This window comes from Tenrec ecaudatus, chromosome 10, assembly GCF_050624435.1.
Source record: "Tenrec ecaudatus isolate mTenEca1 chromosome 10, mTenEca1.hap1, whole genome shotgun sequence".
Lineage (NCBI taxonomy): Eukaryota > Metazoa > Chordata > Mammalia > Afrosoricida > Tenrecidae > Tenrec > Tenrec ecaudatus.
The window spans coordinates 39392209-39418900 of NC_134539.1; the positions used below are offsets into that span (position 1 = coordinate 39392209).

At 43.8% G+C, this 26692-nt stretch overlaps 1 protein-coding gene across 1 annotated transcript in view; it reads right to left on the reverse strand.

The window, feature by feature from the left end:
- The window catches only part of GRIN3A (glutamate ionotropic receptor NMDA type subunit 3A), a 230729-nt gene that overhangs the window by 115122 nt on the left and 88915 nt on the right, over positions 1–26692 (reverse strand). Inside the window, exon 3 of the mRNA XM_075560251.1 lies at positions 24859–25906. Coding sequence (XP_075416366.1) covers positions 24859–25906 — 1048 coding nt within the window. The remainder of the gene's footprint in view (positions 1–24858; positions 25907–26692) is intronic.

Below are 26692 nucleotides of genomic sequence, written 5' to 3' on the forward strand. Positions count from 1 at the left end.
GTATATATGGATTGTGATAAGAGGTGTATGAGCCCCCAATAGAATGATTTCTAAAAATTAAATCATAAAAAATAACCTCCTTGCTATTAAAACAAAACAAAACAGAAAACCAAAAAACTATCTGCTCTTCGCTTTGGAGCAAGGAGCCACAAAAACCTATGCAAACCTTCCAACATGGTTAGGTACTGAAGGTCTAGTGAGTGGAAGCAGAACATTGTTGGGGATCGAGCTGGAGGCTGGGTCCCTGGGGTCAGAGGGCATTCATTCTACAGGAGACTGAGGAGGAGCTGAGTCCTTGGGAGTGGATTCCACCGTGGTGACGTGAGCTGGGAAAAGCCTGGGAGAAGAGCCTTCTGGATCTTCATCTGCGGAAGGGGCACGACTCATGATAAGGAGAAACAACTGCAACTATTTTCTGATGATTGAAACTTGGAATGGCCAAAGTATGAATAAAATATGAATCTAAAAAATTGGAAGTGATAAAAATGAAATGGAACACAAATAGATTGATATCGTAGGCATTTGTGAGCTGAAACGGACTAGTATCGGCCATTTTGAATCAGCAAATCACATGATTTCCGATGTTGGAAATAACACCATCAAGAGGTATGTCATGGCATTCATTGTCAAAAAGCACAAGCAAAGTGAGCCATGAAGTACAATGCTGTCCGTCATAGATTGATTATATCTTTCTGCCTTTACTACAGCTATTATTTAAATCGATACACCAACCATAAAGGTAGTGATGAAGAAATTGATGAATTCCACCAACAACTTGATAAAACCTTCCATCAAGGTGAAAATGGAATTCAAAAGCTGGAAACATTTGAATTGATCTAACATGACCTGGAATGTTACTCCCTCCTCACTGCTCCCCTCTCCTCCCCTCCTCTCCTTCCTGACCCCACTCCAATATGGTGGTCGCTTCACTGTCTCTTTGGGATTGATTATTCTGCCGATCTTGTATAGTTAGACAACACACACACACACACACACACACAACCATACAAATAGTTTCAAGCTTAAATTTTATCCTGACCTAGAGTAGATGGGTATATATGATGGGTATATATCTCTGTTAAATAGAGAGCTGGACCTGTTATAATCCATCAGTCCAACTGAAATGTATCCAAGAGGAATTACCAAGAGGTGAACAGTAGTGAGAGTGGATTAGGATGAAATAAAGAAGAAAAAGAGGAAAGAAGAGAGTAAAAATGATATATAGGCATAAATATAGATATGCATATATAAAAATACATAAATACAGGTGAATTTGTCTATGCACAAGGGGTTCCCACCCCCAAAAGACTAGAAAAAAGCTCTGCTGGGCAAAACTTTCGTCGTACACATTTTTCCCGTTAGGTGAGCATCTAGCAACTGGTTCTGAGTGAGTGTAACCAGTGGCAACACCTGAGAAGGTTCTCTCTGGTCACAGTGAAGATTTTGTAAAAACAGTTTCTCTTGAACTTCGTTTTTTTTGTTCTGGCTGATTTCAAAGAACAGCCTGTGGCTGTGAAATTTTGCTTCCTACTTGGGAAAAATGTCACAGAAACTGTTGTGATGTCGAACAAAACTTACAAGGACAGTGCTATGGGAAACACACTAGTGTATGAGTGGTTTTCTCATTTTTAAAAAGTGCAATGTTGTATGGCAACCTCACTATGAGACACGACACCCCTCACTGACCCATAGCCTACAGGGGACAACACTGGAGACACAGTGTGGGAATTGTGTACTATCTGATCCCACCACACTAAGGGCATGCAACAGAACAGTAAGGGGAACAGAGAAGTGAAGTCCCCAGGGAATACCAAAAATAGACTTTGGGGCCAGGGCATGGTACCCCACCAGACTCAACTGGAAAATACTCCTAAAGGTCAACAAACAGACCTTGAACTATATACAGCCTTTTCTTTTTTTGTCATTTTTGCTGTTGTTGTTTTGTTTTCTTTCGTTGATTTGTTTTGCTCTGTCTTTTTTGTGTGTGCATATTATCTCTGTAGGTCTGTCTAGATAAGAGAGGCTGGATAAACAATCCAGAGGAGAAACAACAGGACCTATAGTTCCGGGGGGATTGGGAGAGGGGAAGGTGGGTGAAAGCAAGTGGTGTTAACCAACCCAGGGACAAGGGAACAACAAGTGATCCAAAATGAGTGGCAAGGAGGGTGTCAGTAGCCTGGTAGGGATTGATCAGGGCAATGTAACTGAGAGGAATTACTGAAACCCAAATGAAGGCTGAGCATGATAGTGGGATGGGAGGAAAATAAAAGGAAATAGAGGAAAGAACTAGGAGGCAAAGGACATTTATAGAGGTCTAAATGCAGGCATGTATATATATATATATCTATATATATATGATGGGGACTAGATGTATGTGCATATATTTATAGGTTTAGCATAAAGGTAGCAAGATGGACATTGGGCCTCCACTCAAGTACTCCCTCAATCCAAGAATACTTTGTTCTATTAACCTGGCATTCCATGATGCTCACCTTCCTGACATGATCGCTGAAGACAAATGTGTGCATAAGAAAATGTGGTGAAGAAAGCTGATGGTCCCTGGCTCTCAAAAGATATAGCATCTGGGGTCTTAAAGGCTTGCAGGTAAACAAACAGCCATCTAGCTCAGAAGCAACAAAGCCCACATGGAAGAAGCACACCAGCCTGTGTGATCATGAGGTATCAAATGGATCAGGTATCAGGCATCAAAGAACAACAACAACAAAATCATATCATTGTGGGGGACCCAAAGCCCATCTGTAGGCAGCTGGACATCCCTTACAGAAGGGTCACAGGGAGGAAATGAGCCAGTCAGAGTGCAGTGTAGCAACAATGAAGCATACAACTTTCCTCTAGTTCTTAAATGCTTCTCCCTTCACCCCCGTATCATAATCCCAATTCTACCTTACAAATCTGGCTAGACCAGAGAATGTCCACTGGTACAGATAGGAACTGGAAACACAGGGAGTCCAGGATAGATGAACCCCTCAGGACCAGTGGTGAGAATGGCGATACCAGGAGGGTGGAGGGAAGGTGGGGTAGAAAGGGGGAACCGATTATAAGGATCTACATAAAACCTTCTCCTTGTGGGACAGATAACAGAAGAGTGGGTGAAAGGAGATGTTGGACAGTGTAAGATATGACAAAATAATAATAATTTATAAATTATCAAGGGTTCATAGGGGAGGGGGGAGGGGAAAATAAGGAGCTGATACCAAGGGCTGAAGTAGAAAGCAAATGTTTTGAGAATGATAAGGGCAACAAATATACAAATGTGCTTGACACACAATGGATGTATGTATGGATTGTGATGAGTTATATGAGCTCCCAATAAAATTATTTTTAAAAAAAGTTGTTCTGGAAATCCATCAACTCCCTGAATAGATGAAAATGTCAATAAGAGTCATGCATTTGTGCTCAAAGACCATTAAAAAGTTGGGGAAGTTATCTGAACTAACTTGGCACTTGATTCATTGACTTTTAATGGAAGATTTGGGAAAGAGAAGTGTTGCTGTGAGATTTCTGCCTTGGGTTTTGACTGAGCAGGAAAAACAGCGTCGAGTGGAAACATACCATGCATTGTAAAAACAGTTCTGAAGCGGCTCAGCCTTTCTTTCCCCAAGGTCATTACTGGTGATGAGATATGGTGCTATTCTTATGACCAGGAAAGCAAACATTAATCAAGCCAGTGGAAGACACCATGCCACCTTGCCCCCCAAAAGTTTGTCAAGTGAAATAAGATATCAAGAAGATGCTCATTTGTTTTCTCTAACGTGAGGGGGATAGTGCATTTGGAGTTTATTCCACCAGGTCAGACTGTTAATCAAGTTTTCTATTTAGAGGTTCTGAAAAGACAGGGTAGCAATCTTTTGTGACAAAAAGATCTGATTTGTGGCAGATGGGGAACTGGTTTTGCCACCAGGACAATGTACCTGTTCATGTTGCCATCTCAGTGTGCCAAGTTTTGGCAAAAACAGCATGCCTCACATGCTCCCCACACCTGACTCACCTGACCTCACTCCATGTGACTTCTTTTTGTTTCTGAGAATGAAGAGGGATAGGAAAGGACAGCAATTTGAAGATATAGAAGAGGTGAAGAACAAAAATGAAGGAGGTGCTGTCAGCTATCCAAGCAGATGAGTTTGAAAAATGTTTCCAGAATGGAATAGCAGATTTCACAAATGTATAAAGTGTAATGGAGAGTATTTTGAAGGTGATAAGGTTGTTTTGGAAAAAATTCAAATACATAGCTTTTGGGGGAAAAATTCCCGTTTTTTGGTGGGGCATCCCTTTTTATATATGTAAATAGAACCAGGAGGCAGATGGGACTCTACTTAAATCTTGTCTCAGTACAAAATGTTTGTTCTAATAATGTGGCACTTTAGACTTACCTTCCCAACATGATTGCTGAAGGTAAATGGGTGTACAAGCAAATGTGGTGAAGAAAGCTGATGGTGTCCAGCTATTTGAAGATATAGCATCTGGGGTCTGAAAGGCTTGAAGTTAAGCAAGCAGCCATCTACCAGGGTAGCAACAAAGCCCACATGGAAGAAACACACCAGCCTGTGTGATAATGAGGTGTCGATGGGGACAGGTATCAGAAGTTCAAAAACAGGCAATCAAATTGACGTGAAGGAATGTGGACAAAGTGGCGAGACACAGCCCACCTGTAACATAACTGGACATTTCCTCACAGAAGGGCCACATGGGAGGGATCATAAATCTAGGAAGCAGTATAGCACTGATGCAACATATAACTATCCTCTAGTTCTTTAATATTTCCTCCTATTACTACTGTGGTCTTTGTTTTACCTCATTAATTTTGTTAGACCTGTGTATGTTTATTTGTATAATTAAGAGCATTTGGTGCATGAAAACCAAGATAGATAAACCTTCAGAAACAGTACCAGGGGAATGATTTCCCTGAAGGTACAGGATGAGAGGAGGGAGGGGGGAAATGGGGAGCTGATAGCAATGATGACTGTATTACCCCACTCAAGGGAATGAATAACAGAATTGCAGGTGAAAGGATACATTAGATGGTGTAAGATATGACTAATAATAGTAATATATAATATAATATTAAGGGTGTCTGGAGGGTAGGGTGGGGGAGGGAGGGGGTAAAGGGGAGCTGATATCAAAGAGTTCATGAGAAAAGAAAATATTTTGAAACTGACGGTCATAACAATTTAAAAATTTTGCTTGATCTAACTGAATTATGGATTGCTATAATATCTATAAGGGCTCACAATAAAATGCTTAATAATAAAAAAAAGTTAGAAACAAAGAGGAAGGAACAGTAATTTAAAAATATGGACTTAGTGATAGAAATGAAGTTGGAGAATGCATAATAGAATTTTGCAAGACCAATGACTTATTCATAGAAAATTCCTTTTTCCAACAGCACATGGACTTCTCCAGACAGAAGACACAGAAATCAATTGACTATACCTGTGGGATGAGAGGATGGAGAAGTTCAATATCAGCAGCTAAAACCAGTCCAGGCACAATCACAGAAGACAAATGGGTTCATAAGCAATTGTAGTGAAGAAAGCTGATGGTGCCCGGCTATTAAAAGATATAGTGTATGGGGTCATAAAGGCTTGAAGTTAAACAAGAGTCCATCCAGCAGAGAGGCAACAAGCCCACATGGAAGAAGCACACCAGCCGGCAATCATGAGGTGTTATTGGGACTGGATAACAGACATCAGAAGACCCATAACAAAGAAACAAAAACATATCTTTGAGAATGAGAGGGGTGGAACAGAGACCCAAAGCCAATCTGTAGACAATGGAACATCCCCCTACAAAGGGGTCACAGGGAAGAGATGAGCCAAACAGGGTGCAGTAAAATAACTATGAAACACACAATATTCCTCTGGTTCCTGGAGGCTTCCTCACATCCCACTATCATGAACCCATTGCTTCCTCTCACTCCACAGCATGCACACAGGTAGAGATAAGAGATAAGGACTCAGGACACATGGAATCGAGGAAAGGAATGGGAAGCATGATATCAGAAGGGGGTGGAGAGTAAGGGGGAACCAATCACATGATCAACACATAACCACATCACATCCCCGTTACGGGGGGAGGAACAACAGAAACCATGGGGGAAGGGAGACAGTGGTCAGTGTGAGATATAAAAATAATAATAATTTATCATCTATCATGGAATCACAAGAGTGGGGGGAGGGAAGGAGCTGATACCAACGGCTCAAAAGAAAGTAAATGTCTAGAAAAGAATAATTGCAACACGTGTACAAATATCCCTGATATAATTGATGTATGGATTGTTATAAGAGTTGTAAGAGCCCCCAATAAAATGATCTTTTAATACAAATAAAATAAAGATAAAACCAGGCCAGGAATGGATTGTGGAAGAGACCACATCAATTGCTCATATGCAAGTTCAAGTTAAAGCTGATGAAAATGAAGAGATGAAAACAATTCCATGAGAGCCGAAATATAACCTGAGCTTATGTCACCTGAATTTCAAGATCATTTAAAGGACAAGTATGACACCTTGGCAGAAGACCTGATGAATTGTGGGAAGCATCAGAAACATCATTCATAAAGGAAGCAAAAGGCCATTAAAAAGTCAGGAAAGAAAGAAAAAAACCCCAAAGCAGACCTCAGAAGAAATTCAGAAACTTGTTCTTAGTCATAGAATAGCTAAAGAAATGTAAATGAAATCAAAGAGCTGAGTAGAAATTTTTAAAAGGCAGCTTGAGAAGACAAATGTGTAAAGGCAGAATTAGAAAACCAAAAGGGACATGCTCAGCCTTTATTTCAGAAGAACTCAAGAAAAATTTCAAGTGTTGAGTTTCAATCTTAAAACATTCTATGGGGAAAATATTGAATGATGTAGAAAGCATCAAGAGACGATGGTAAGAATACAGAGTTATTTTTTGGTAAAGCGAAAAGCAAAGTTACTTTTTTGGTAAAGCAAAAACACAAACAAAATAAAAAACTAGTAGCTATAGATATCCTACCATTTCAGGAGGTAACATATGAGGGAGAGCAAAAGGTGCTGAGGAAGGCACTTGAAGCTGCAGTAAAAGCATTAGCCCAAGACAAGGCCACAGAAATTGATGGAACATGCATTTAAATCTTTCAACACGCCGAAGAAGCACTGGGAACACTCACTTGTCTATGCCAGAAAACTTGGAAGAAAACCTGGCCAACTGGCTGGAAGAGATCCATATTTGTGCCCATTCCAAAGAATGGTGATTTCTAATATAATGTTCAAATTTATCACATACAAGTAAAATTTTGCTGAAAATCAGCCAACAAGTGTTGTAGCAGTCCATTGACAGGGAGTTTGCAGAGATTCACAGGAGGACTTGGAACAAGGGATGTGATTGCTGAAGTCAGCTGGATCTTGGCTGAAAGCAGAGAATATGAGAAAAAATGTTTACTTGTGTTTTATTGACTTGCCAAGACATTCGGTCGTGTGGATCATAACAAACCACGGATAAATTTGAGAACAGGAATTCCAGAACACTTCATTGTGCTGCTGCAGAACTTGTACATGAATGGAAAAAGGGAATATCGTATGCTTTAAAATCAGGAAAGGTGTGCATCAGGGTTGTACCCTATCATCATGCTTATCCAATCTGTATGGTGAGCAAGTCATCAGAGAAGCTGAATTATAGGAAAAGAATGTGGCATCATGGTCGGGAAAAGGCAATATGCTGATGACACCACAATGCTTGCTGATGAAGACCAAGGATTATGGCCTTCAGTATGGATTGCAACTCAATGTAAAGATGATGAAAATCTTCACAAGCAGACCAATAGGTAGCATCATGATGAATGGAGAAAAGGTTGAAGTTGTCAAGGATTCTGTCTTGCTTGGATCCACAACCAATGCTCATGGAAGCAGCAATCAAGAGATCAAATGAAAAGCTGCGCTTGTGTACACAATCTCTTTAGAGTATTGAAAAAAAAAAAGGTGCTTCGAGGACTAAGCTGCACGTGACCCAAACCATGGCATTTTCCATCACCCCTAATTCATGCGAAAGGTGGACACTGAATAAGGAAGACAAAAGAAGAATCCATGTATTTGAATTATGACGCTGGTGAGGAATATTGAAAGTACCATGGACTGCTAAAAGGACAAACAATCCAACCTGTTTTGGGAAAAGTATCGACAGAGTGCTTGTTCAAGGCACAGTGGGCGAGACTTCCTCTGACATACTCTGCGCATATTGTCAGGAGAGACCAGTCCCTGGAGAAGGACACCATGTTTGGTAAAAATATAGGGGCAGCAAAAAAAAGAGTAAGGTCCTGGGTAGAGAATAAATTCATAGACACTCATGTGTATAAGAAAGAAGTTTATATACAAGAGGAATTGAATATTGAGAAAATATCCCAGCCCAGTCCAGATCAAGTCCATAAATCCAATATTAGCCCATATGTCTGATACCAATCTATAAAGTCCTCTTCAGATTCATGAAACACATGCAATGAGATGTGAGAAATGCAGGAAGATCACAGGCCAGTGGGTGGGAAGGCTTGTGGATTCAGTGGTATTGTAATAGCATTTCAGTGCTGGCAAGGGTCTCCATGTGGCTTCTCCAGCTTAGGGCACTAGCTCCATGTGTCTTGTTAGCTGCTCTATCTCCCAGGGTGTGAGCAGAGAGAGAGTGAGAGTCTCCCACCTCCAAGGCAAAATACAGGAATCCTCAGAATCCTCAGGAGGCCATGCCCACACATTGGCTATGGCATGATTGACAGACTAGACTCCACGTCGTCATTCTTAATTCTCTCAAATCCCAAACTGACACCAGATTACGCAACTACCACCGCCCTCAAGGAAATGGAAGGACACCATGGCTGCAACAATGGTCTTGAGTATGGAACGATTGTGAGTGAGGACAGAGCAGGACAGGGTCATGTTTTGTCTTGCTCTGCTAACGTTGCTATGACTCGGAATCGACCCAATGACATCTAACAACAACAAGAACAACTACCTCGTTACTGACTGTGATCTTTACAGGAGCAGATCACCAGGGCTTTCTTCCACGGTGCTCCTTGATGGGGTTGAATCATCTGTTTTAAATCACGCTATCACCCAGGGACCACTCCATCACAACAGAAAGTTTAAATGACTAGCTGATCTGTACGCTCATTTGATTCAAGTTTCCCTTTCCCACTAAACCCCTGGGTGCAAGGACCGTATCAGCTCCACTCAGTGATAAAGTTCTAGCTACTGAGCATGGCGCCCGGAAAGAAGCTGCAGTTATTGCATAAATCAAGAATGAATAATCAAATGGTTTGGTGCATTTCAATTGTTGACCCCTCAACTCAAGAAACATTTTCAGTGTCTTGTTTACCTTGGACTTTTGGCACGTCTCCGTTCTTTGTGGCCAGCTTTTATGATTGGGATCTGTACGTTTTATTGGGCAGACATATGCTATTATATGAAGATCCATAAAGGCATATTTTATTATTTGGAGAACGGCTTCTCATTTCTTACTGTGGACAGGCCAGTGTCCTCTGCGTCAATAATTCTGGTTAAATCTTGCTCTGGCCTTCACACAAGGTCTATTTAATTTTTAATGGTTACTTGACTGTTCACTCGGAATGTTTTCCCAAAGGCTTCACTGTAAAATCACCTGCACAAAAATGACAGTTGGCTCTTTCTTACCCCTTTGGAGAAGCTGGCTTAATTTTTTTTTAAAAAATACGAGAAGTACAGATACTGGAAAAGAAGAACCAAAAAGGACTTTAAAACTGTCAAATAGCTTGCTTTGAGTGCCTATGTAGCCTTTCAAACAGGTCAATTCAACTCTAAGAGGGAGGTGGGGATTTATTTTTCAGTATATGCTGTACTTTGCAAAGTGATTTTCCGTCTTATGTTATAGGGCAGAAGAATAAATGCCACTGGCTGGAATTTCCTGTGAATGCTCAGATCGACTCCTTAGACTATAGAGGCCAGATGGAATCTTAGTTGAATCAAATAATAGAGCCGTTTGCATCCTCCTGTCAATCATCCCAAAATGCTAAGAGGAAATAACTTTGGATGATGAGGCAATGGGTGCTTGCTTCCATCTGTCTATTTGACTATATTTTCTGCCTTGCCTTTAATGAATAGTGCTAGGTTTATGTTGGAGAAATATCCAAATAAGCGCTATTAAATATATCACTCATAAATTCCTGCTTTCATGGTCTCCTGCTTCAAGAGCCCACCCGCTTTGAAGCATGGCACTTGGCTCCCAGGAGGGTCAGTGGGAGACTGTGAGAAGCTACATAGATTACGTTTAGTGTAAAATAAATTATTCTGGCAAAAACAGTTTAGTTAAGTGATGCTGGAACCATCCTTTTAAATTTCGTTTTCACAGCAGGCCGGTCCCTCTCCCTTGAGGTTATCTGCAGGAGCAGCTGCAACAAGATTCTTCTTCTCCTTTGACCCACAATCAGAAAACAGAACCCCGTCTCCCTGGGCTGTTTCACCATGTAGGCAATCACAAATGGGTCTGTCCTGTATAAGTCTTCGGCTTTTAATTTTATTTCTGATTGAATCTCAATCCTGAAATGGTGATAAAATGTGCTCTTAACAGTTTTATTAATTGTGTTGGATGGATAGCCAGCATGCTAAACAATTATGATCAAGAAGAAAAATGGAGCTATTACATCCATTGTAAGTTATCTGACAGCATGGTTTCAGATTAGCTATGCAGCCAGGGCTCAATTTACAGAGAGACTGTGTATAAATACACACCACAAATCTTCCTGCATAAGTCAACAGGCTTTCGCCCAAACACATATTCCCATCGAAATGTTTTCTAAGTGGTGTGAAGCATTCCAAATGGATACCAAAAAGCCCACAGCCAAAAGCTTGGGCTGGAATTCTGTGCAGCTTACACAGAAAAGACAGAAACACCATTACTGTGATTTTACATATGACGTACCTCAGGAAAGTGGGTTGAAGAAGAGATGCTTCTGAGTTGTCTTTTCAGAACTGGAGTCTTTAAGGGCTAAAGGCATCAATTCTTTGAATTTCATTGCTTAAGAAAATGTTTCCAGGAAGTCTGCAAGACGCCGTTTTCAGAGTTTTGGTGTGCACAACTAGAACACACAGTCACGGTGTGATCCTCTTGATTAACTAAGGAGGCATTCGAGGAGACGAGAAGGAGGCAGAGCATTCGAAATAATTCACGTGCAGGCACAGGGAAGTTTTGCTGAAGGTGAACTACCTGAAAGCTCCGAGGAGTGGAAATGGGATGAAGAGGGCAGTTGAAAGTCAAGTGCAAACCTTCCTGAGAGTGTGAGTTGCGGGGGAGGAGAAACTAGGATGTGTAATGAGACCGACAGCATGTTCAGGACGGAAGGCTGTTCAACATGTGAACAAGACTCTGCGCGACACATTCATTCTCTCTTATTTAGAATTTGGGACAGATATCCTAAAAGAACAACTTTGTGAAATCTATGTAAATGAATAGAAATGTTACCAAATGAGTTTGAGATACGGAAATGAAATCTTGGAAAGTACTGGGAAAAAGTAAATGACATGAACTCAGTTTCATTTTACACACACACACACACACACACACACACACACACACACACACACCCTCATTTGGACTGAACATGAACTATGTTTCTCTCTGATAACCACTGGTGAGCAGCTAAGCATGACAGGTGAAATCCAATCAATCTTCACCTCAAACAGTCAAAACTCAACCCATCAAATGACATTGGTTGGCCCGTGTGACTTTGCTCCATGACTCCTTATTCTCCTTATGGTTCACCTCACTTCTCCACGAAGCCTGCACTGTAACTCCCTGGGACCTGTTTTATGTTGGGTCTTTCCTCTGAACAGCAGTTCTTATTCCTACCACCTTTAGCACAGGGCATCTCTTCTCTGGCTAGGATTCTCCTTAGCTTCAGTTTCACCCCTAAGCTTTGTCTCCATGACTTCCAGTGCCTGTTGGATGGCTTGTATGCTCAAAACACATTTTAAGAGGCCCAGTATGGCCCTGAACTGATCACCATATTTTCTAGCCCCTACACTTTCCCCCTCCCTTTCCCGAATGGATTATCATCTTCTTAGACACTCACACCTGCAACTTTGCGAGTCTGACCCTTTGCGGCCGCAATTAATGGCCAGGCCCTGCTGTTAGATGACAACAGTATTTCTTGCGGTCGATCTTCCTTCGACCAGTGATCGGAGCCATAACATCAACTCTTTTCAATTTCGTTTCTTTCCCATTGTGTCCACAGAGTGCTGCTGAAGTAATCCTTGCACCAGTGTGCCGTTGCATTGTTCAAAACTGCCAATAGAGCCCTGTTGTTAGATGAAGTCCACATTTCCCAGTCTGATGGTAGAGATCTGAACCTATTATCGGAAGCTAGTTTCCCTTTAACAGACTGAGATTTCATCTCTTTCCCGTCATGTAATATATGCTGGGATTAAATGGCCTGGAAGAACAGGGTGGCCAACTCCGGCCCCTGGTGACTTCCTGTGCATCAGGGGGGAACTGTCCTCCACAGGGTTTTCAACGGCTGAGTTTTCCAAAGTAGCTCAAGCCTCAGGCTTTTGTTCTAAGGAATCTCTGCGTGGGAGCCACTCAGCCAGGCATATCAACCATTCTCACCACCTGGGGATTCCAACCAAATGGAGCTCTTCCCGATGGCCTGACAGTGCTGTGCTCTTTGACCTCTTCATTCTGCTCCTTGGCTTGGAATGTCCCTTCCTTGCCTCCTGTTCCATAAATCCAAGTCCTGAGTATTCCTCAAGGGAACGTGCGGATTTTATGGAGTCAGCTTTGCCTTGATGCATTGAGGTAAAAATGATTGTTCCTTTCTAGAATTTCCACTAGTTCACAGACACCCAAACTTCAGTATGTTTATAATGTTGGACTGTGTTTCTTTTTTCTCTCTTTGATTGGACTGAAACTGTGTTATTTCACGTGTCTACCCCTGAATGCCTCTGTATAATGCAGTGTACACAAAAGGGTGCGGCCCTCAAGGAGCTCAGCACTGGTAGGAGAGAAACGACCTTGCACGAGGGACTACAATACATTGAATACAAAAGCTGAGGGCCGTGAGGGGCTCGTGCCTGAAGGGGGGTGGAAATTATTTCTATCACATCTCTCTGTGGGAGCGTGAGCGTGTTACCCAGTCTACATCAGACCACATGGCTAGATGAAAACAGAAAAATTTATTCATCAATATTATACCCCCAAACTTCAAATGTCGATTATAATTAGCTAAACAATCTGGGTATCTTGAGATGGGAACAAAACATCTATAAATGAGTCTTTTAACAGAATCAGTTCCTGTAAAGATGATACCGTTATTGAGGAGAGGGGGAAGATGGCCGACAGGGACACCCGCATACTCTGAGAGCTCCTCCAAACAAAGCGGGATTGGCGACCAGGTAGCTGAATAGTAAGAGTCTGGTGAGTGAAATATCCCCCTGGGACAGCACCCCAGTCCTACCCCACGTATTTGTCCGGAGCAGGGGTCTAGGTCAATGAGGACCGGACTAGTGGGACATCTCTGGCCACTAAGCTGCCGTGAGCTCACTGGCGACCGGCTTAGGCTCCATCCCCAAACGGACGCCAGCCCAGAGCCACTTGCCTGCCCTGCCTACTCCAGCGGCCCACTCCCCACTCCCCATACGCGGATCTCCACTGGGAGAGAAGCTTTCCTCTCCCGCAGTTCCCCTCTCCCCGCAGGGCAGCAATCTGCCCTCCGGCCCACGTCCCTCCCTCCATTCATCCAAGCTCAGGGGAGCGGACCCGCGGGTTGTCTGGCGACCCCCACGGGGGACCATCCACCCGCACCGCTGCCGCGGACCTCTCCACCTGCCCTCCGTGCGCTGGCCTCCCACCCCCGCCCGCCCCCGCCAGCCCCTGGCAGCCTAGTGCCAGCTCCACTCCTGGCCGGGACCCTGCGCTGAGCACTTCCCGCCAACAGGAGCCATAGCCCAACCCGCGCCTGTCCCGGACCCTGAGCTTCCGCGGAGCGCCGCGCCCCGCGCTGCTGAGTCTGCCCACCAAGGGCCCCCCCCTGCACAAGGCACAAGAGTAGGTGCCCTCCCCAGGGTGCTGCGGGGACCCCGGCGGCCGCGACTCTGAGCCTGAGCAGAGGAAGGGCGCCATTGCCCCCTGCGGTTTCGCGCCAAGCCTCCTTTGCCGGCACCATTACCCCCTGCGGTTTCGCGCCAAAAGGGCGGAGAGCGAACACCATTGTTCCCTGCAGTGTCCAGCCCGGGCAGATCAAACACTCCACCTGCAGTCTAGGCTTTGCAGTCCCTGAGGAGCCCTCAGTGAGCTCCAGCCAGCTCTCACCACCTGGGGCCCTGTTGGGTCCCCAGTGCCAGCCCTAAGCCTGCCGCAGCCCGCCCCAGCCACCCCAGGAGACGGCACAGTGGCCTGAGCCTCCACACAATAAGGTTACTCCTGTCTCCCAGAAGCATGGGGCCTATTAAAGGATCAAGGAAAAATCAACAGACCACATCACTCCCAACAAAAAAATCAGAAAAACGAGGCACTTTAACAGACCTAACGTCACTCATAGAAGAAACAGATATAGATCAGCCACAAAAGGAAATCTTCAGAACTCTGCTTGCAGTAATACAGGAGCTAAGAGAAGAAAACCAAAATAAGGATGCAACGATAGAAGGGATGAAATGCACAATAGAGGGGATGAAGTCCACAATAGAGGGGATGAATACTATCCACCAAAAGGAACTGCAGAAACTAACAGAGGAGGTAGCAGAGGCCACACAAAAGGTCACAGAAGCTATATCTAGGCTTGAGGAGGCTGAGAACCGTATCAGTGAACTCGAGGACGCTCAAAACAAACGAAGCAAGCGAGAAAAACAATCAGATAGGAAAATTAAAGAAACAGAAGACAGCCTGAGATCAATGACAGATGCTATGAAGAGGAATAATATTCGAATAATTGGTCTACCGGAACACAACATAACACACAAATCGACCGCCAAGATAGCAAAGGAATTCCTGGAAGAAAATTTCCCCAACCTAACAAAGGAGAATCCGACTCTCATACAGGAAGCAGAGAGGACGCCGGCTAAGCTAAACACCAAGAAGAACACGCCAAGGCATATAATTGTAAAATTATCCAACTTAGAGGAAAAAGAGAAAATTCTACGAGCATCAAGAGAAAGGAAGACAGTCACATACAAAGGAGCGCAGGTAAGGGTATGCTCAGACTTATCAGCTGAAACCATGAAGAGGAGGAGAGAATGGAGCAGCATCTTCCAAATTCTGAAAGATAAAAATGCCTCCCCCAGAATCCTATACCCTGCCAAGTTATCCATTAAGATAGAGGGTAAGATAAGGGTCTTCCAGGACAAGGAAGAACTCAAAAAATATACTGCAAGTCACCCGACCCTGCAGAACATACTGGCTGACTCACTATGGCCAGAAGATCAAGCTCCAACTAGAACCTCCAGGAGACCACCATATATCCCATCTCCATCTAGAAGCCAACATGCCAGCAACACGTACCAGGACAACACGGTCTCAGATGGAAAAGAGGACAGGATAGAAACCCTCCACTCAAACGCAGTACACTGATATGAAGGAAGATAGGCAAAGACCCAAAACACAAAACAGAATATGGCAACCATGAAGCCAGAGATTGTAATAATCACTTTGAATACAAATGGGCTCAATTCATATGTTAAAAGAAAGAGGCTGGAGGATTGGATTAGAAAACATAACCCATCAATCTGCTGCCTGCAAGAGACACACCTTAAGCAAGCAGACAAGCATATGCTGAGAATAAAGGGCTGGCAGAAAGTTTACCAAGCAAATGGTAACTCCAAGAAGGCAGGAGTGGCTATCTTAATCTCCGACAAAATGGATCTCAAGATCCAAAACATAAAAAGAGACAAAGAGGGACATTACATAATGCTCAAAGGCTCAGTAAACCAGGAAGCAATAAGCATACTGAATATTTACGCACCTAATAATGGTGCGGCAAATTTCGTCAAACAAACTATTAAAAAAATGACAGAAGAAATCACGGAAACAACAATAATAGTGGGGGACTTCAACACTCCACTATCAGAGAAAGACAGGTCACAGGGAAAGAAGCTCAGCAAAGAGGCCAGAGAGCTAAACAATGTAATTAGGCAACAGGGCCTGATAGACATCTATAGAGCCTTTCATCCAAAAGCAAAAGGTTTCACATTCTTCTCCAATCCACACGGATCTTTCTCAAGAATAGATCACATGCTGGGGCACAAGGCCAGCCTGAGTAAATTCAAACACATAGATATTATCCAGACGTCTTTCTCAGACCACCATGCCATAAAGCTGGAGATTAATAGAAGGGCACCCAGAAAAGCAAGGGCCACCAATTGGAGAATAAACAACGATCTCCTGCGACATGAATGGGTTAAGGTCCAGATCAGAGAGGATATCAGGAAATTTCTAGAAACTAATGAGAACGAGCATACAACATATCAAAACTTATGGGACACTGCAAAGGCAGTTATCAGAGGTAGCTTGATATCACTGAATGCATACATGAAAAAAGAAGAAAGGCGTATGACAGATATGTTAACACAAAACCTCCAACAACTAGAACAGAGTCAACAGAACTACCCCTCCAATAGCAAGAGAAAAGAAATAATAAAAATCAGGGCGGAGTTAAACCAGTGGGAAGACAAAAGAACAATGCAAAGGATTAACGCAACTAGAAGCTGGTTTTATGAACGAATTAATAAAATTGACACTCCCCTGGCAAAGCTTACCAAAGATAGAAAGGAACAATCATCAATAGCCAGGATGAGGGATGAATCGGGGGCAATAACAACAGACCCCAATGAGATAAAAAGGATAATCACAAAGTACTATGAAGGTTTGTATTCTAATGAATTCAGAAACCTGGAAGACATGGATAAATATTTAGAAAAACAATCTATCCCTAGATTATCTGAGACAGAGATCAAGAACCTCAACAAACCCATAGCGAAGGAAGAAATAGAGAGTGTCATCAAAAACCTACCAAGGAAAAAGGCCCCAGGGCCAGATGGCTACACAGCAGAATTTTACCAAACATTCAGGGAAGAGCTGACACCGATCCTCCACAAAGTATTCCATAACATAGAGAAGAACGGCAAGCTCCCAAACTCATTTTACGAAGCCAGCATTACTTTGATACCCAAACAGGGAAAAGACCCCACAAGCGTAGAGAATTATAGACCAATATCTCTAATGAACATAGATGCAAAAATCCTTAACAAAATATTGGCCAATAGAATACAAAGGAACATCAAGCATATCATTCACCACGACCAAGTAGGATTCATCCCAGCGATGCAGGGATGGTTTAACATCCGAAAATCCATCAATATCATTCACCACATCGAGAAGAAAAAGGATAAAAACCATATGATAATATCCATAGATGCAGAAAAAGCATTTGACAACATCCAGCATCCATTCCTAATCAAAACACTCATGAAGATAGGATTGGAAGGTAAGTTCCTCAAGCTCATACAAGCTATCTATGAAAGACCAACAGCCAACATCATAGTCAATGGAGAAAAGACAAGAACAATACCACTGAAAAAGGGTACAAGACAAGGATGCCCCCTGTCCCCTCTTCTATTCAATATCGTTTTGGAGGTTCTGGCTAACAACATAAGACAGCGGAAGGACATCAAAGGGATCCAGTTGGGAGAGGAGGAGGTGAAACTATCGTTATTTGCAGATGACATGATCCTATACATTGAAGACCCACAAAACTCCACAGTTGGAATACTTACAGCAATAGAGGAATACGGAAGAGTAGCAGGATACAAGATCAATAAACAGAAGTCGGTAGGGTTTCTATACACATCGGACAGGGCCATGGAAGAGGCGATTAAGAGGGAAGTACCCTTCACAGTAGCCAAGAACAAACTGAAATACCTAGGAATATACTTAACAAAAAATACTAAAGACCTATATAAGCATAATTATAAAACCCTATTACAGGAAACCAAAAGTGACCTTCACAAATGGATGAAGCTCCCCTGCTCATGGTTAGGTAGGCTGAACATAGTAAAGATGACAGTTCTTCCTAAAGCACTCTACAAGTTCAATGCTATACCAATCCAATTACCATCAACCTTCTTCAAAGAATTGGAAAAACTGACCACCAACTTCATATGGAGAGGGAAGAAACCCAGAATTAGCAGAGAACTCCTCAAGAAGAAGGACACAATTGGAGGACTCGCCCTGCCTGATTTTAATGCCTACTACACAGCTACAGTGGTCAAAACAGCATGGTACTGGCACAATGATAGACACTCAGACCAGTGGAAAAGAATAGAAAGCCCAGGAGTAAAATCATCAGCATATAGACAACTGATCTTCGACAAGGGCCCCAAAAACGTCAAGTGGGAAGCAGATGCCCTCTTTAATAAGTGGTGCTGGAAACAATGGATATCCACATGTAGAAAGTTGAAACAAGACGTCTACCTCACCCCATGCACAAGAATACACTCAAGGTGGATCACAGATCTAGAAGTCAAACCCCAAACCATCAGGACCATTAAGGAAGGAATTGGGACTAATCTCAGAGCACTGGCCCAGGGAGCACATAGGCTCACTGCAACAGGGAAGGGGACACACACAGGTGATCTGGAAATCGACAAATGGGATCTAATAAGAATAAAACACCTGTGCACCTCGAAAGACTTTGCCAAGAGGGTGACAAGGCAACCCACAGACTGGGAGAAGATTTTTAGTAATGACACGTCAGACAAAGGGCTCATTACTAAAATCTACAACACCATCATGACCTGCAAAAAGAGGAAAACAGTTAACCCCCTAAGGAAGTGGGCAAAAGAAATGAGAAGAACTTTCACTAGAGAGGAGATCAATATGGCCAATAAATATATGAGAAAGTGCTCCAAGTCCCTTGCCATAAGAGAAATGCAAATCAAAACAACCATGAGATACCACCTAACACCCCTGAGGCTAGCCCAGATCAGTAAATCAGAGAGCAACAAGTGTTGGAGGGGCTGTGGTGAAATAGGAACCCTCCTCCACTGCTGGTGGTCGTGCAGATTTGTACAGACACTGTGGAAAGCAATCTGGCGATACCTAAAGAAAATGGAAATCGATCTACCTTACGACCCAGCCATCCCTCTACTGGGCATATACCCGGTTGAAGCAGCAAATAAAACACGACCAGTCATATGCGCTCCAATGTTTATTGCGGCACAATTCACAATAGCAAAGACTTGGAAACAGCCTAAGTTTCCATCGATAGACGAGTGGATTAGCAAACTTTGGCACATACACACAATGGAGTATTATGCAGCATTGAAAAGCACCGATGAGCACATGAAACACGTTATTTCATGGGAAGAGCTGGAAGGAATTATGCTAAGCGAGGTAAGCCAGTCCCAAAGGGACAGGTACAACATGAGTCCCCTGAGGTAAGTACAATCAGCATGACAGAAATGGGGCATTAATCCACCCAAGGGGAGGGTATTGTTTATATCTCCACAGGGAAAGTGGGACCAGACTTCAACCCAGTGTCGCAAGGTGTGAATGCATTATCCCGGCGTGGAGGACGGAACCGGTGGAGAGGTCTGGGAGGCAGGCCCCAGCACCATAAATTAAGTGGATTCCTGCCCCTCCCCCGAAAAGAACTTGTTCCAAAGGACGACATTGACCCTGCAGCTATGGGAGATGGTCATATTTGACCAGAGCACACGGGAGCAGATGAAGGGGCAGGAGGAGAGAGTGGAGCACAGCCTGGCCCACCAGGCCGTGATGATGATGTTCCTGAGTAGAGCAGCCAGTCCACAGAGAGAACAACATGGCTGGCCCTACTATGAGACATGATGCCCCTCAGTGACTAAGGGCGATACAGGGGACAGCACCGGAGACACAGTGTGGGAATTGCACCTGACCTGATCCCACCACACCGAGGCAATGCACTGGGGGAGTGCAGCGGAACAGCAAGGGAATGGAGTGGCAAGGTCCCCAGGGAATGCTGAAAGTGGACTTTGGGGCCAGGGCGTGGTGCCCCAACAGACTGGTCTGGAAAACGCTCCTAAGGGCCAGCAAAGATCCCTGAACTAACTACAAGCTTTTCTCTTGTGAACTGTTTTGTTCTGTTCTTTTTCAGTGGTTTGTTTTGGTTGTTTTGTTGTCCGGTTATATACTGTTGCTTTGTGTTCCTCTGTCTAGTTTTCGTGCATGTTAGTGACTCCACAGGTCTGTCTGAATAGGACAGGCTGGATGAACTATCGGGAGGAAAAACAACGGGACCGACAGTTCCGGGGGGACTTGGGGTGGGGGGTAGGGGGGGTAAGGAAGTGGTGTTAACAAACCCAGGGACAAGGGAAAAACATGGGACCCCAAAGGGTAGAGAAGGGGGAGTGGCAGGCCTGGTGGGAAATGATCAAGGGTAAGGTTGATTAGAGAAGAGGTATACTCTAGCCCAGGTGGCAATGAAGCATGGTAGTAGGGCAGGAGGAAGGTCAAGGGAGATGGAGGAAAGAGCTAGGAGTCAAAGGGCATTCATGGAGGTCTAGACAAAGACATGTACATGCAAATATATATAGGAGGTTGGGGAAATAGATCTTTGTGTCTATATTTATAGATCAAGTATTAAGGTGGCGGAAGGACCTTGGGCCTCTACTCAAACACTCCCTCTATGCATGAATACCTTCTTTTATTAAATTGGAACTCTATGATGCTCACTCTCCCGACACAACAGCTGGAGCCTACATGGGTGAACAAGTAAATGTGGTGAAGAAAGCTGATGGTGCCCGGCTATCAAAAGAGATAGTGACTGGGGTCTTAAAGGCTTGAAGATAAACAAGCGGCCATCTAGCTCAGAAGCAACAAAGTCCACATGGAAGAACACACCAGCCTGTGTGATCGAGTGGTCCCAAAGGGATCAGTTACCAGGCATCAAAGAACAAAAAATCATATCATTGACTGCACACCTCCATGATAGGATCGCTGAAGACAAATGGGTGCATAAGCAAATGTGGTGAAGAAAGCTGATGGTGCCCGGCTATCAAAAGAGATAGTGTCTGGGGTCTTAAAGGCTTGAAGGTGAACAAGCGGCCATCTCGCTCAGAAACAAATAAGCCCACATGGAAGAAGCACACCGGCCAGTGCGATCACGAGGTGCCCAAGGGACCAGATATAAGACATCATGCAAAAAAAAAAATATAAGTGTGTGTATGTATGTGTATTTATGTGTATATGTATATATGTATGTGTATATATATATTATATTAAATGAAGGGGGAAGTGCAGAGTGGAGACCCAAGGCCCAAGTGTCAGCCAATGGAGATCCCCTCATAGAGGGGCTTAGGAGAGGAGATGGGTTAATTAGGGTGTGAGGTAGTATCGATGAAGAACACAGCTTTCCCCCAGATCCTGGATGCTTCCTCCCCCCAACTACCATGATCCGAATTCTACCTTGCAGGGCTGGATAGGACAGAGGCTGTACACTGGTACATAGGAGGGTTGGAGATACAGGGAATCCAGGGTGGATGATACCTCCAGGACCAAGGGAGTGAGGGACGATGCTGGGAGAGTGGAGGGTGAGTGGGTTGGAAAGGGGAAACTGATTACAAGGAGCCACATGTGACCTCTTCCCTGGGAGAGGGACAGCAGAGAAGGGGGGAAGGGAGACCCCGAATAGGGCAAGATATGACAAAATAACGAGGTATAAATTACCAAGGGCATATGTGGGAGGGGGGAAAAGGGAGGGAGGGGGGGAAAAAAAGGAGGACCTGATGCAAGGGGCTTAGGTGAAGAGCAAATGCCTTGAGAGTGATTGGGACAGGGAGTGTATGGGTGTGCTTTGTACAATTGATGTATGTATATGTATGGATTGTGGTAAGAGTTGTTGGAGTCCCTAATAAAATGTAAAAGAAAAAAAAAAAAAGAAAATGATTAGGGCAAAATATGTACAGATGTGCTTTATACAATTGATGTATGTCTATGTATGGATTGTGATAAGTGTTGTATGAGCCCCTAATAAAATGTTTAAAAAAAAAAATAAAAAAAAATAAAATAAAATAAAATTTTATAGAGCATTTAAAAAAAAAAAAAAAAAAGATGATACCGTTATTGAGAACCGCAGTGGAAATGAATTTTTCAGTGATATTAAACATGGCCTAGCTCGTGGCTTGGTCTGTCTCATTAATGGTGTAGCGCAGAGTGGACTTTGTCCGATTCAGCTGGCATTGTTTGGTGGGTTGGGTCAGGTTTCATTGTTTTGTGCTCTGAGAGGTGGGGATGAAATGGTTGGTTCTCTTCTCTTAAGGTATTGTCTTACTGATGTTTATGCTTTACAGTAAATATTGTCTTTTTTAAGCCCCTAAAGCAATCCTTTCTCCAGACATTGCATGTATAGCACCTGTGACTTAATTATGGCCAACTGTGTTTCTGATGAATGAAACTCTAGTTAGTATTGTGTACAGCATTTAGATAAGCTAATAGTAGAGAATTTCTATAATGACATGGGAATAGGAGATTCCCCCTTCTTTTTGTACTATGGACTGAATTCTTTCCACCTGAATTTTCAACTTAAGAGACACCTTATCAATAGTCTTGCAAAACACCTGGTAAGCCTTTGGTGAGAATGGACCTGAGGGAGCTCTACGGACTTACTAAGGCAAAGAACAAACATAGGCCACGAATAGTGGGCAGCGTCTGGGTGCTGAAGAGTCACCAACGTCTCTCTTTGATGGTGACACATTTTTTTATGCTAAAGGACTTATTTGCATTCACTGAATTCCAGGTCATAGCACAAATCCCTGAGCATTCATTGAGAAGCAACACACCCCTTGTCCAGTCAGGGAGCTCTTGCTACTTCCATCTGAGGTTTGCAGGTTTGTGGATCAAATGGCTCATGTTCTTTGTGTTTCGGAACAGACCTTACATCTTAATCCAAACTCCCCAAGAATTCTCTAGAGCTCTGCCATCCCATCCCTTGCTGAAGACTGTGGCAAATGTCCCATTTACCGGCATTAACTTCATCTCCAGGCGCCGAAATCGATGTTAGGGCTTAACAGAAGTTTCTAATGAATGGTTCAGTCCTTTGAGGCCTGGTATGACAGGGATACTTGAAAAGTCATGGTGATTTTTCACAGTTTGAAAATGCTTAGCTTAGCTCACAGTGCCTAAAAGATGGTACATCCTGGGTGTGTCCATTGAACGGCCAGGTCCCCAGTTCCCAGTATGACTGGATGCCCATCCCATGCACACAGACTTCTGCTCGGAACCAGCAATCGCCTACCACGATGGCGCTGTTCCGTTGAGTCCGATTCCATGTCTACTAGGTTTCACAGTTTTCTGTTTCCCTACCACAGAAAAGGACTCTGTTTCAATGTAAAGAGAAGACAGACACGCCTGTCCATACCTGCCTCTCACTGTTTACATTCCCATTCCCATTCCCATTGACAATACATGCATATTCACATTCCTCCTCCCATCTGCTCTGAACAACAGGTGTGTAGGACATCACAGGCAGCCTGGAGAGAAACAACTTTCTTGAGGCTCCTTGGACATTGTAATGTGACCACAGGAGCCCTCTTGTGAACCCAAGGTGACCCCTGGCATAGCATTTCTTATTTTATAAAAAGACACCTGTCACCAACACTAGGTCCTAGGATCTAGGGGACAGAGGCACTGTGAGCTAAGCTAAGCATTTTCAAACTGTGAAAAATCACCATGACTTTTCAATTATCCCTGTCACACCAGGCCTCAATGGACAGAGGGCGTTGGCACCACAGGACTGGCAAAGGAGCAGCATCAGAAGATGCAACAGCCAGAGTCTGAGGCACAACACGAGACAGAGGGCTGGGTTCCTGGCCCATAGAGTGAGTAAGGCCGAGTGCCTCTGAGCAGGAGGCTTGCTTACAGAGGGGAACAACTGCAGACACTCAATCAGGGTAGCTGGGTTTGCTGACCCACAAAGCTAGAACTGAGTGCCTTTGGGTAGAGGCTTAATTAAGGTGGAGTGAGATACCTTTGGGGTGTTATTGGCAGTGCCAAATGAGCTTTATAGCAGTGCAGAGGCCAAGGTGTAGCATGGCGGAGAGGCCAAGGATCAGCGAGAAGTGTGCCTGCCAGAATTTCTGGGAAGAGACTGCAATGACTGAAGAATTGTATTCTGGGCATTTCTGATCCCGAATTGTAGCCTGTTAAATTCCTCAACAGGCTGCATAAAGAGGAATATTGTCTGAGTTCTGTGTGGCCATTGCAATGAATTATTGAGCTCAGAAGAGAAGGAAAGAGTGTTGTGGGAGAGACAGTTGATGTCAGAATTGGTGAAAAAGGAATCAGAATCAGCCTTCAGCTGCTGACCTTGATTCTCATTTCCCCTTACAGAATCACAGTAGTTTAGATAGCTTCGCAACACTTTTTTTTGGTCGGTCCTTTAAGAAAATGTTAGACCTACTGACCTTAGTATTTCTTTCAGAGTGAAAAAGTATGAGTTGTTACCTAAAACAAGGCCTATACTATTTATTTCCATTAATTCCCAAGCGAAGAATTTTGCTTTGGGTGAAAATGCTTTATACTAGCGGTTAGAAATGGCTAGTTCTTAACAAGTGTTCTTTTAGATGGTCCAAAAAACCCAAGGGAAACCTGCACCAATAGGTATTTTCATCAGAGAGGTTTACTTTGGCACACACACTTCTTACAACCCTTTACTCTTTGTGTGCCAATTAATAAAACAAACATTTGGTTCAACCAGGCAACACGTTATGGTTTGCATCTGTAATTGCCTAAGAGAACATTCTTGCGTTATAGAGAACACAGGCATTCTATAGAATGGCATGCATTTGGAGTTTTCATGAACAATAAAGAAAGCTAGAGTAAACAGAAGTATTACCTTCGGGTCATGTATTCCTGAAAGTTCTTCATAGATCTTCTCACCTACCATGACAGCAGCCAAGTTTGCCGTGTAAGTAGAAAGGCAAAACATACAAAAAATGGCCCAGAGGTTCATGAGAAACCGTCCAGTCCAGCATTTGGGGGGCTTGATGGCCGATGTTCTGCCAAACAAGAGAGCATAGCAGACATTCAAGGCTGAAGATAAGGAGAAAACCTTGCTTCTATTTCTTCCCTTGGGCGTCATGCCGAAAGGGCTCTTCCATTCATACAGAGTGAGGAAGATGGCAGTGATGTGCAGAGCCACAAAAATCCCCAGCCACATGGTCCAGTGCAGTGGCCACATGAAGGCTCCAATGGGAGCTGCTGTGTCTCGGGTCCTCACTAAGATGCCCAAGCTGGTGGAGAAGAAAGGGCTGGTGAAGTCTATCACCTGGCTTCGAGCAGTATTGATGCTGAAGGAAGTGACTGCCATGTGGGCTGTCCCACTCAGAAGATCTCCCACCAGCCCAGTCCAGTGCCCATTTTTCCAGGCTCCATACTTCCCATCCCCAACTATGTAGAGGTCAAAGTCAAAGTTCATGTCTTCTGCTAACTTTTCCAGCAGATCAATGCAATATCCATAGCAGCACTTCTTGAACGCCATGGGCACTGTATCGTTAGTGCTGTGGAGGCTGCTGAAAAGGCTGTCCAATACAGAGGAGTTCGTAGTCATGGGGTCTAGACAGAGTTGGCCAGCAGGGCACAAGCCTTCATCATCTACCTCTCGAGTGAAAACAAAAGGGTGCTCAATCAGGGTAACCACTCTCAAGTGCAGCTTACTTGGGTGCTGGAAGTGGGTTTTGTGCCTCTGGGACTGCTCTGGCCACAGCCCGTAGTCCACAACAATTTTCCCCCCCTGCCAACTGCCCAAGCGAGTCCACATTGGCTTTCCCAAAGGGTCGTGCTGCAGATTCCAGATGAAAAAGTTGTTTTCTGAGCTGATGATGGTGGAACCTTTCACTCTGATGGACCCACTGAGGCCTCGGAAAGTGGTATTGGCTAGGAACCTGGCAGAGAGGAGGAAAGACAAAAGTCAGGGAGAGAAGTGAGGTAGGAGACAGGAAGCGATGCGACTCTGCTTCTTTGTAGGAATATAAAGAACCATAAGCGTTGCCGACAATGTCTTTCAGAATAAATAAACGGGACTCTTTGCAGAAGAAGAGACCTATTCCACAGGGCAATTGAGAGATCTTACCCTCATGTTCTATCCCAAACCAGATATTTGACTCTTGGATTTCTTCCAAAGCTCTGCAGTCTGCATTATGCAATGTAGTATTTACTTTCTGTTGCAAACTGTCAATTATATATTCTCAAATTTTCCAAGTTATGGAGATCTTTAGCATCTTTAGCATGTTTATGTCGACTCATCAGTATATTTGATTGCAGCTAGATCTGCTCACAAATATTTGTGTTTCTGGGGATGACTTTTATAATAATTAAGCGTAAACTTTAGAAATTGCTTAACAATTGCATCTGTAGGTATAGAGCACAGCCAAAATCGTATCTGCAATGTTGCTCTTTGTGGAGTGGAAACCGTCATCCTCACTGTCCCTGGGAGGCCAGGCCAGTCCGACCTGCATGCTGGAGCTCGTCCACGACACGACGAAAAAGATGATAAATAGGCTTGTATTCTCAGGGCAGCTCCCAGAGACTCTCCCTCTAAGTCATTTAGAGAAAAAAAATGGGCTCTCACTTTAGAGAGAGCTGCGATCAGAAGCCAAAGGCAAGAAAATTACCAACTGCAGGATACACTCATCCCCAACCCTGAGAAGGAATCCTAGTGGGGCAGTGGT